Below are 12801 nucleotides of genomic sequence, written 5' to 3'. Positions count from 1 at the left end.
GTTGTAGTGATTCTAAATGCAATTACCTTTTAAATGTAAATTGTATGTTCCGTGATAGCCACTATGACATATAAGCGCTAGTGTTTAAGTTTCCAGCTGTTTAATTTAACTTTAATACTGATTATAGAGATTCATTTCGGTAGACACTTTTCAAGTATAAGAATCATACGTCGATGGGCAACCATACTATCTATAGCCGTGATGGTTATAGATGTTTTATTAATTGACAACAGGTTTTTGATAACAATTATCCATTTCCATTAAGAAAAAATATGCACTGTATTTTTAATTTTTGTAATACTCTGAGTAGATCAGTGGCGCAACTAAGGTTTAAATCTTGGGGGTGCTACAATTATGAATTACTCACATAGTCTTGGCGCACACACCCACAATATTCTATATTACCAATATTTAGATTATACTGTTATTTACAATTCGTTGTTAAATAACAATTATTATTGTAAAATATGCACGTATTTTTGCACTCAAAATACCTTCCTGCTTGAACCACCATAGAATAAGTACTTTTTATGGCATACGCTCACACCTCTCTTAGTCTTTTCAAGGTACGTCTACCGGCCACAGCAATTTCGTTGTTTAAAATGTATTAAAAGCCACTGGATGACGCAGTATTTGTAATAGTATTTGACGTTTTAGTAATACGTTTTCTATGAACATGAATCTGATTTGACAGTGATTTTCACGGTGCTGTGTAGGAAAAGGAAATTTTCTGTTGCTTCTACTGTCATCGAAAATAATTTAATTTTCAGTGTAGGTGTGATCAGGGATGGATTTATCACTTTACCCATTTAACCTTACTAAGGATCGGGAGAGAATTTCAGATTAAAAAAATTGGTGAGTTATATTTTTTATCGAAATTCTACAATATTTTTTCAGATTTAAAATATTTAAAAATTTATAATCTATACATTTTTTTAGAAATAACTTATAAACCTCCTAATTTTTTGTACATAACATTAATAAAAATAATGGAATATTATGTACTTCTTCAAATATTAGAAATAAATAAATAATTAAATAGTTTAATTCATCCTTTATTACACGCACATAGGTATGATATTATAACACTTATATAATATTAATATATTAAAGTAATAAAACAGAAAAACAATTTGAAAATTGCTCTAAACTCATATCCAATATAATTCAATTTTTTGTTGACGATCCGGCATCGGAATTTTACTTAGATTTAATAATAATTACTGCCAAACCCTAATAATTGATATGTTCAAAAATAAGTAACATATTCTACTAGATATTTTTCTTGCGCAATTTTTCCTGAGGAATCATAGAATATCACATTTTGGGTATAGTGCAGTGGAAACATATCTGGCAGCATGTTACATTTTGTTAAGAACTTAATTAAATTTGTTGTTTTATTTGTACTGTTGATTTGCATTTCTATAGCAATAAACAAAGCGTTACGAAAATCAGTTAGCAAAAAAGTTGTAGCTCAAAACATGTCTACGTCATTAAACAAGTTATTTAGCTCACACTGCGGCTGTGCTTAATTCCCGATTTCAAACGTATATTAATATAAAGCTATAAACTGTAATTCCAAATACAATTTAAAAATAATTTGGTAACCTTAATATTTCGGTAGTTTATTTTGGATACCTAACATGAATTTTTATTAAATACTTACACAATAAGTAATTATCTTATAATATCAACATTTGTAGCTAATGTGTAGGTGCTGGTAACTCAAACGGACAGACGGACTCAACGGGGATGTAATGTGTTCTAAACGTCTTATCTTTAGAAACCTTTTTTCCCCCCCTTTTGATCACTAAATGGGAGCCGAACTGTTTTCACATAGCTTCATGCTTGGCACCAAATATCTTTAGAAACCTAGAAACTACTAACATTACATAGATTACATAGACTAAATAGGTATATCATAATATTATTAATTATTATAGTATTATACCTAATAAAGTAGGTAGTATATTTTTTTACGGATGAGGGCATTAAATGATTACTGGTGTAGTAAAATTATTTTACTAAAATATCAGTGGTAATAATAATATTTTATCATTAATAAAACCTTTACAATTATACTATTTTTATAGTTCTTAATATGACTAAATGCTACGGTACTACTAAATATTACGAATGATGGCTATTATTAATTAGCCATGGATAAATGAAAAATGAAAATGTTTAATACGCGTTTACTGTTACAATATAGTCATAAATAAATCATAAAATATACTATATTATCGTGTATAGTACGCAATGAGTATAATATATGATGACATTGGTTTTGATTAGTTAATTGTTGCTATTATATGGTTATATTATCACTTATAGGACGGAATGATTTTTTTCATATTCCAATGGATCGCTGCATCGATTATGTTTGTGCTCTGTAGAAAATCTACAGCGACAATATTGAAGTTTTCTCCCCACTCTTGCATTGCAAGCCACTTGAAAAATAATGTATTAACAATCGAACTCATGGGTCGTAAATCATCACCTCTATTGAAAATAACGTCCAGCGGAGTAAGAGTTAACTCAGCCATCAGGACTGTTACACCACATCTTTTGTTTTGTGTTCTGTTAAAATGGTATCAATATTCATATATATTTTGTTTAAGTTCAAAATTCTCAATGAAGGTAGTGATGGGCGATTCATGTCAGTGAATCGATTTTTGAATCGATTTAAATCGGAATGAAAAAAATCGGTGGCCAAAAAATCGATTTTTTAAATAACAATTTTTTAATCACTAGATGGCGGTGCCGCGTGACGCGTTCTTGCTAGAATTTAGAACTCTAGCTCTCCTTTGTGATGCCGTGTTCATAATGATTAATATATAAAGGTTTTTCATACTCATTAACGTCAGTGCGGGTACCCCCTACCTAGTCCCTCTTGATTTCGGAGCGAGTATACACTGGAAAGTATTGTAGTCCTATTGGGGAAGCAGATTAACAAAACGCGCTCTGGTGGAAACAATTTGTACCTTCCAATTCGGGATGTATAGATATAGTTTTATGTTGGTTATTTTACTTTTTATAATAAATTAATTTTGTTATCGAAACTTTATACACTTTTATAGCTAACTGTATACGTTGGTAAGTACAATTTCTACTAATATTATCAAACACATTCAAATACACTTCACTTAAAGCAGAATGTATGCGAAATGTCGGAAAAATACATACAATTTCCCGACTTCACGTGGGGGGAACCCGCCTAACCATCAGTACGCTAGGCGTCGACAGCGCTCCCAGTGTTAATCTGTCTTCCCAATACGTGGCTACATCAATCCCAACGGAACTCACCACTTCAGTGGATAGTTGACAATGTCGACAGGGGGAGGAGATGATACGCCTTAATTTTTTTAAAATTTTATTGAATAAATTAGGCTACCAAATTTAAAATATTTTTACTTAACATAATATATATGTATAATGCCCACATAAAACATCCATTCAGAAATAAAAATACTTACCATGTATAATAATTTTCAAATACTTTATTATAAAACACTTGTTAATAAAATCATAAATTGATTTAATAATTTTTCTAGGTAAGTAATTATTAACACAAAGTATATTCAATTTTCAAAACTGATTTTAATTGACTAGCAAGTGTACTGGGTTCCTACAGAGTATAGACTATAGAAGTCTCAGAAGTCAGTCTTATATCTAACTTACTTATTTTGGTGCATTATATTTTTGTTAATTTTTTTTCAAGTATTTATTTTTTACTTAGTAAAACGAGGGGGCTCAAAAAATTTAACGGGGGCAGTGCCTCCTTGTTATTTTGTAAATTAATTTGAAAAATATTATCAAAAAAGCATTTTAGATTTGTAAAAATTATTTTTTAAAGAAAACTGAAAAATATAATATTTTTAAAAGATTAACTATAGAAAAAAAAATGAACTGATTAATCAAAATGTATTTATTTATTGCCATTTTCTACATGCGATATGCCATCGTAATACCTCAGGATAATAATTATAATGATAATGAGTAAAAACAAAACTAAACTGCAAAGGTCAGCCTGCTGTGTTCCGAAAGAATCATTAAGGCACTGTAAAATCTTTGTTCATATACTATGGAGTCACAGCGTATTATATTTTTGCCGATATTAGCGATGAGTCTCCGAATTAGGTGTTCGATGTGCACATGCGCGATGCAACTCTTCGAAAAATTATCCATAAGTTACTATCACTGAATTATTCTAAATCATAGTTCGTGGTTAATTATATTATTATATTATTATAGACTATAGTAGGTAAGTAATATATTATTATAGCAGGCATTATACTATTTTTTCAATATAATATTATATTTAAACATAATACCTATGCTGATTTGATAATTAATTATCTGCAGTAGATAATTAATATGCAAGAAGTTGCGTCATGCATGTGCATATGGAATACCTAATTTGGCGACTTGTCATTGATATTGGCAAAGTTTTTTTGTATTAAAATTTGGTATAATATGCTTTAGATCCATCCACAGTATAATGATCTAAGGGTAAAATTAAAGCCTGTTTTCCTATTTGTGATAACTGTTTAACTGTGAACTTCAACTAAAAACAATATGACACGACACGCTCGCTTTATCTTGTATTATTCTTCACTATTCATTGTTGTGTTTGACTGTCTGAGATTTGAGCGTAGTGTTATAGAATTACTACATTAAAATATTACTATACTACTATTTAGTATATACTATTCTAATATCTTTTTTGTACAATTCAAGGTACTTTCTTATTATGTAATGTTTGTGTGTATGACTTAATAGTTTTTATTTGTATAAGCCATAATTAATGTATGGTAAACGCACAGTGTAATACATTATAAGCAATATAGAAATGCAGAATGTTTTTATTAAAAAAACCATCATCTTATCAAGCTTTTTCCATAATGTCATTTAATTGTACATACTACAATAAAGATTTAGCTTAAATAATAATATTATTATGTTATGCTTTCCAGTTATCACTGATTAAGTATATTTAGTCTCCAAATATCTTTAACTTTAAAGTATACGGTATTTCGGCATAAAGTTTGCCCCCCCCCCCACCATAAAAACTGCCCAAGTTACGCCCATGTTGAAGGAGTATTGAGCACATTATGTTTACTGAAATCTAAAATTTTGGAAAACTTCCCAGCAATGTATAAAATGTTCCAAAGTGTACTGATTTAAACTATATAAAAAAATGCTACAATAAGTGCCTAAAAATGCAAAAATAAAATATAATATTTATATATCATGCCTTCGTTTGATATCATGTTGATTTATAATTGGGTCCACAATGTGAACAAAAAAATGAAGGAATGCCCATGAAAGTAATATACGTCCTAACTTTGGTTGTTAGCGGCGTTTATAGCTCATAATATTATTCTCATGTGAATTGATAATTTGTGATATTTTAGTGTAAAAAATGCAGGGGCGCCATTTGGGGGGAGGGGCAGGGTGTTCACTCGCACACCCTGTAATTTTGATGTCCACAATTGGCCTAGGCCTAATTAATACTATGGCCAGATGGCCTTCAGTTTGCCAATTTTTAATTTTGCATGCACCGCAGCTATTCACTGATAATCATAAATAATATTATAATATTGTGTTCTTTAATTTGATAATTGATAAATTTATATCGGTATCACTTTATCTACTGGCACACACAAATATGTGTAAATGGTAAGTGGCTACTGACAGGGGTGGACTGGATATTTTTGGCCCGGGGTGCAAAATTAATTAGGGGCCCCTAAATTTTTTTCAAACCTACCTAAATTAGAAAAGAGCCCTTAGTTTTATAAGTAAATATAAAAAAAAAATTAAGAATAACATGTTATTTATTTGTAGAGATGTTGTAATATGTTATTTAATTATATTTTGTATAATACCGTATTATACCAGTATTATACCGTATACCGACTGTGGTAATCGGGGCCCCGGATCATAAATACAAACGGGGGCCCGGGGTGCTACTTGGTGTATACCACCCTGGGCCAGTCCGCCCCTGGTTACTGATAGACAAAAGACATAATAATAATAATATGCATCTATTCTATCTAAAAATATCTTTACTATACACTAATACACTATACAGTATATAAACAGAATGTATGAACGGTAAAATGTAATGTGTTAACTATAAAAATATGTTTTTATTAAGTATGTTTTTGATACTGTAATGAATCTGTAATGAAAAACTGAAAACACTAGAAATGTTTTTTTAACGATTGGCCTGGAGGTGGCAAAAAATTGGCCTCTTTAATTGTTTAGACACTTTAAAAAAAAACTGAAATGGCGCCCCTGAAAAAATGTGATTTACTTTTAAATTAACCTTACTTATTTATGTACAAACGTACGTAGTCTTAAAATGTCGTTAATTTCTGAGCATTTGGCCAGTATCAGGGAACAGGTGTCCATAGGTTTTCATAATAATTAGCATATACTGTTGTCATCGGAAAATGGTTGTAAGTCACAATTACCCTGCGTCCTTCGGTTTGTAAGTCTTTCAGCGACTTATTCCATCCGATTTAAGCCATATGCTTGCCCAGGTAGAACGTCACGAATTTATATAATTCAATGTGCACCAACGGATTTTTCGAAAAACCCGTTTGGAATTTGTGAAGTTCAATGATGACAATTTCATTTGTTGCTTCTACAAATGTTTTTATATCCCTGAGGATTTGGGACAAATGTCTTACCGGATAAATTCCGTGATGTAGCCACCATAAATGTTCAGATTGATTATCAAAACCTACTCTCAGATCCAGATATCGAGCTCCGTGGTATAGTTAAATCAAAACGTGAACATCCTAACGAATTTTAAAATCAATGACAAATTGACAACATTAGTTAATGAATGATACTTGAGCGAGACAAATACCAACGCTCTTACTTACTTGAGTATAGACATATTTTTCAAAATAAATCGGAAGTTTTTGCGTAGTATCATATGCTCCAGAGTCATGTGTACCTGGCAAAAATAATGAATCCAACCCTAAAGATTTGATCTTGCCTGGAAATTCATCCATCCAATTAGGTTGCGATTTAAGACAGTTTTTCGCTAATGCCAAAAATGCAAAACATAAAATCAGTGATTAAAGTGAATGTTAAAGAAAAATGGCACAAATGGATTATAATAGTATATAATATACTGTGGCGATTGGTGAACACTTTTCCATTAATTTTGGCAGGCCATCATTTTTCTCAAAGATTAACTTAGAACATATATTTAACTGTCAAAAAGGAGACATTTTTGAGTTTGTATAATAAATAAAAATTTTAAAAATAAACTCAACATCAGCATTATACAATATAAAGATGTATGGGAACTGATTTAAAATGGTCAAAGTAAAATATAAATAACGTATAATAATATAATATATTAAAACTTAGATCACCATCTATAATTAAAGACCGTCATTATAATTCGTAAATAATATTATAGACAATATGTATACTGTGTTGATGTCCAAGCAGTAGGTATAGGTTATGGTTAATTATTTCGATACTAATCGGTAATAAATAATATATTATAATACCTACTAGAGTGCTAGCTGTATGATTCCGATTTCATCCGTGAAAAAAATTAATAATTATAAAACAAGGCTACTAAAAAAAAAAATAAGTTATAACTAATTTTTAACTACCTATATAGTTAGATCAGTGGTTCCCACTATACCTAGTCTGAACTAAAACTTAATGTGTTTTACATTCTAACAAATCCATCATTCTACACTTTTAAAGAAAAAATAATATAAAATACTTTACAAATTAAAATAAAATGTTTAACTTTTATATCTTTTAATTGTTTTCATTCAAAATTTATAAGTATTGGAACTTACGATCTATATACCCGGGGGAAAAAAATACTTCTAACGAAGACTCTTTTTTTAGGTCAATATATACGCTATGCGCAAATTCAAATTTATTCACTGCCTGCGGCCCCCGAGTAATTTTCAAAATTAATATTTGGCCTTTTCCAAGATCCTAATGGAGATCGCTGAGTTACATTAAAAGAACGCATAGTCGCCACTGACGTATGACACTCAATACTTGAAACATTGGCTTTTGAACTGACTATCATGACAAAGCAGCCGTACAGTTTTTGTGTTCACCGTCAGGTCGGTTTTGGAATTGGCGTTCACTGGATAATTACGAGTGCCATATTGGCGGTTGCCCAAGGACGGCCGTGCGCCGGGTCCACGCCGAACACTCTGACCCAGTCGTTTAGATTTGTGGATAGCACTTGCCATGACACTGCCACGCGCTTGGCGCCATATTACTCTATGCCTGGTGTCACCGTTAGACTCACATAGTTATATTCGAAGTTGAAATCCGGTGACTCTGAAAAATCCATCAACTACCGTAGGATATGACCAAGGCTTGAAAGTTATAGTATAAAAAATGTTACTTTTTAGTGCATTATATTATACACTTGAAAACACCAAAATTTTATATGCTATACATCACCAATATAAAATCAAATGTTTAAAATAATTTTAATTGTTTTATATTTATTCTTTAGAATATTTTTTTTTTATTATAATATATATATATAGTGGTCTAATGGTATACCGTATACGGTAGATGTGTGGTAAATATTAGGTGGTCACTGCCCAGGTATTAGATACCGGAAACTAGATAAAAATATATAACTAATTATGTATTTTTGCATAAAAGTTGCTCAACAGAATGGACGGGATTGGGCGTTTTTAAAAAATACGAATTCGTTGAGATATGAATCTTTATGGTAATACCAATCTATATTTGAAGACATTTCTTCTCAGGAAGAAAAAAATTATACACTTCAATATACGAACGTTTCCGATAGATGCCTTAGACCTTATTACATTATTATCTACCATATTATAGGTTAGTTATTTATAACTATTTATCATTTATCGTGTGAATCAAAATTATGAGAATTTGAAATACAGGACAAACGAACGCACGGCAGATATGTACCTAAATTGCCTACCCAAAACGCCGTGTGACCATATATTTATTATTGAAATGTATAACGTCTATTATATAAACGCCTGAACAAAAATAATAATAGTTGCGTCATAAGCGTGAAATTTGGGGGGAGGGGGATCTGACGCAATTAAGTATATTTTAACAAGGAAATTTATTATATTATAAAATGTTCTACTATGACGATGAATTACAAGTAACATAATTAATTTACCTAATTCCTTCACTATGTTAGGGAAAATGATAAATATATAAGGTTTTCGAACAATAACCGGTTTTTTGTAAGCATATTTTATTAAAGTTTATTCAGTTGTACCTACTTACAGGTTGCACGTAATGTAATAATTTACACGTTTTAAAATTATTTTTTCTAATTATGTAACTCAACATTTGGCGTTTGATATAGTGTTCTTACCCCAATTTAAGTGTTGTAAACTAAGCCACGGAAAGCATTAGCTTATTATACGTAAGTAGATTATCAAGAAAGTCAATCAAGCGTCTTATAACTGAAATCCACATAGAAATCGAAGTTGATAACACAATGTATAAAAGTAGGTGTGTAGCTAGGATTTTTCTGAGCGAAGAGGTTAAAACTTGAATATGACTTGAGTGGTGGGGGGAGGGCTTAACACACGCCCTTTTGAATTCTTCAATCTTCGTGATAAATGAATGTCGAATGTGAAATAGAGCCAATATATGATAGGATATTTTTTATATTATATCTGAAGCACTTAAATATATTTTTTGCATTTATATGTCTGACCAAAATACTCTCCTGGCTACACACCGACACACTGTAATACACAGGTTTATGTAATAAAATACCACATACATACATATTTTAATAATAATATACGAAAAAGGATGTATATAGACACAAATACAAATTATAACTATTAATCACCGACGAATAACGGTCAAGTTTAGATCACATATTAGCTAACGATATTGTGGAACGCACTAAAAGTTTGCTCGCCGGATTTTGAGATAGGTCGATCGCAAGACTGATATTATATTATTATGTAACATATTATATCTTTGTCAACACTTAGCATAATATCATGTTATTATAATACGTACTAAAACAATGACGATAGTAATAGTGTTATGTGTTTTGCAACGTCATCGCCGCACGAACACCGCTGTAAGGCTGAGCATGGACACGCGATAGTCGTGCTCGGAGCAACTTTTGAAATATTTTAGTGGATCAACCACTAATCGCATAGGCGCGTCAGCAGTATTACCACGACGATCAAGGCCTGGTGAGCTGAACTAGAGAGCGTAATTCTCTGACTGTGTCGTATTATCGACGACTGAACGTTATAATAATATTGCGATCGGGATAAAAAATATATTAAAGTATCTATATCGCCTAAAGCGACCATCAAGGGGTGTTTAAAATAATTCATTATAGTCATTACTCATAATTAACGAAAAGTGATAAAAAGCAAAAATTAAAAAAAAACTACTCGATATTTTCCACTTCGAAGAAAATCTATGATTTATAAATATGTATTTATAACTAACCGTAAATTTTATTATACCTATTGAGAATGAGGTAATTTTTACATTTTATTCGTTTCTATAATGGTGATAAACGAAGCATTACGAAAAATTTGTTAGAAAATAAAAATATGTCCAGCTAAAAAATATATATTTTGTGTTAAAATAGTTTAATATTATATGACATATTTTCTAATTTATAAATGTGTAGGTATATAGGCATATATTTTTAAAGGGTACCTACAAATTAATTAGGGAAAAAAGTAAATACGTTGCTGTTGTTTTGAATATTAGTTATTATTTATTATTTATTTTCCAAATTTTAATTGTACTTCATTATTATTATGTCATTATATTATCGCTTCGTAATATCCATTTAAATAGCCTTATTAACGTTAGTTAAATTCGCCAGAACGTTCGACGTGAAGTTGTTATTTCCAATACGTCATTATAAACGATGTAGTTATAGAATGAAGGTGATTTCAACTGTATATGTTTTTAATCATATCGAACGAATTAAAAAAAATGCTTTGGCAGGTCTCTCATTTTCCGAAACGTAGTATATAGGTAGTAGGTACATGAAAATGAGCTGTAATCTGCAGTGATGTATAATAATAATAATGCGCGATAATAGATACATGTATCAATTAGTAGTTATTTTTTTTAAGGCACTATTCTCAATTCACCTCAGGTGCAGCTTTCAAAATAAAGTGGATGAACCACTTACCATCAATTACATAGGTGCGTCAGCTGCATTGCTACCGATGATACCGCGGTTAGGTTAGCTGCACTAGAGCCCGCGTCGGTACTCAATTCTTTGACCACGTGTTGTATCAATATAGTATAACGAAAAACAAAAACAGCATGCCCCGATTTGTAGTTTGTGTAATAAGTGTGTAATAATATATGAAAATGAGCTGTAATCGTTGATATATAATAATAATATTATATATTTTCTATTTCAATTAATGGGTTTTTTAAAGCATTATTTTTAACTCACCTTAGGCAACGAGTCTATTATTTTACTTCCAAATTGAAAGACGTAATTATAATTATATTATTTAAACGTGTGAAATAATATTACGTGTTTGAATAATTTATGACTTGGCAGACGGCAGTATATTTACCTACTTATACTTAATTCATATTAGGTATTTAGAAATAAACCAAAATCACTCATTCCTATTTAACGAATTTTATATCAAAATTTCTCTTTTTTATAATTAGTTCTTACTATAGAAATTATGTTTTGGATATTAATTGATATCAAAATACATAAAAACATTATATATACTTAATATGTATTTATGTGACAGTCAAAAATCAATATGGCGCACTTTATGTAGCGTAATATGAAAACCTTATAACCTGACCCAAAGAATTATAATAACGGTACAAATTAACAAATATACCTATATATCAGGTTTACATCGCCAAAAATTATAATTGTAATTGTTTATTATGTCTCTGAATAAATTAAAATTATCTTAAAGAGGTGATACAACTTACCTGGCTGTCCTACTGAGTAACACTGTATTCAAATAAATTATATTCCTCAATTCCCTAAGCAAACTAATAATTATTACTAAACGTATATCTATTTACCTAAGTTCTATATTATTTAATAATAATATGTAAGGTGATATAAAATGTTAAACTGTATATTTTAAATTTAAATGTGTTTTTTCAATCAAATTTATGGATTCCTAAGTCACAATCACAAAAGCATATTAATAATGACCGTTTTAAATGAACAATATAAAATAAAAATGTCTAGATGTTAATAAATCATAAGTATATATAAATATATAGTCAAGTCTCAATAACTCGAATCACAAGGAGAACAAAAATTAATTTTACTTATATATTTTTTAGTTAAATAACTAAAAAATACTTCAAGGGGTGAGAAAAAAATCATGTTATCTAGATTTTCCTGTTTTTAAAAATAATTTTAGTTATCATCGGTATTTAAAAAAAATCTCTCATACAGTTTCATATTTTTTTTAATTTGTTTGTCTTTTCATGGAAAATAAAAATTATGTGAGTATCTATAATCTATATAGGTGAATAACGAATATAAAAAATATAAAATCGTCCACGCGATCACACAGCGTCATAGTGTCATTCGAAATTATAAATCAGAAGGAATGTACGATAACAAACATGCACGATAATATATTATTGCACCTTATAGGTAGGTATTTGCTCCTATATGGTAAACGATTACCCCAGGGCCGTATTTAGGGGGGGGGGGCAATGGGGACATTGCCCCGGGTGGTTAAATATTTGACTTATTTATGGGGCGGCCGGGCACCGCTGTAACCT

At 30.3% G+C, this 12801-nt stretch overlaps 2 protein-coding genes across 2 annotated transcripts in view; both read right to left on the bottom strand.

Moving 5' to 3' along the window:
* The window catches only part of LOC100161672 (vitamin K-dependent gamma-carboxylase), a 36924-nt gene that overhangs the window by 18023 nt on the left and 6100 nt on the right, over positions 1-12801 (bottom strand). The window lies entirely within an intron of this gene.
* On the bottom strand, positions 2198-8252 carry LOC115033559 (PI-PLC X-box domain-containing protein DDB_G0293730-like). The gene is given in 4 exon segments (XM_029486345.1): positions 2198-2585; positions 6534-6809; positions 6897-7060; positions 8078-8252. Coding segments are annotated over 4 exon segments (876 nt in total). The 3' UTR covers positions 2198-2324.

This window comes from Acyrthosiphon pisum, chromosome A1, assembly GCF_005508785.2.
Source record: "Acyrthosiphon pisum isolate AL4f chromosome A1, pea_aphid_22Mar2018_4r6ur, whole genome shotgun sequence".
In the NCBI taxonomy this organism is placed as follows: Eukaryota; Metazoa; Arthropoda; class Insecta; order Hemiptera; family Aphididae; genus Acyrthosiphon; species Acyrthosiphon pisum.
The sequence above is the reverse complement of the archived record's forward strand: the minus strand, read 5'-3'. Positions and strand labels throughout refer to the sequence as shown.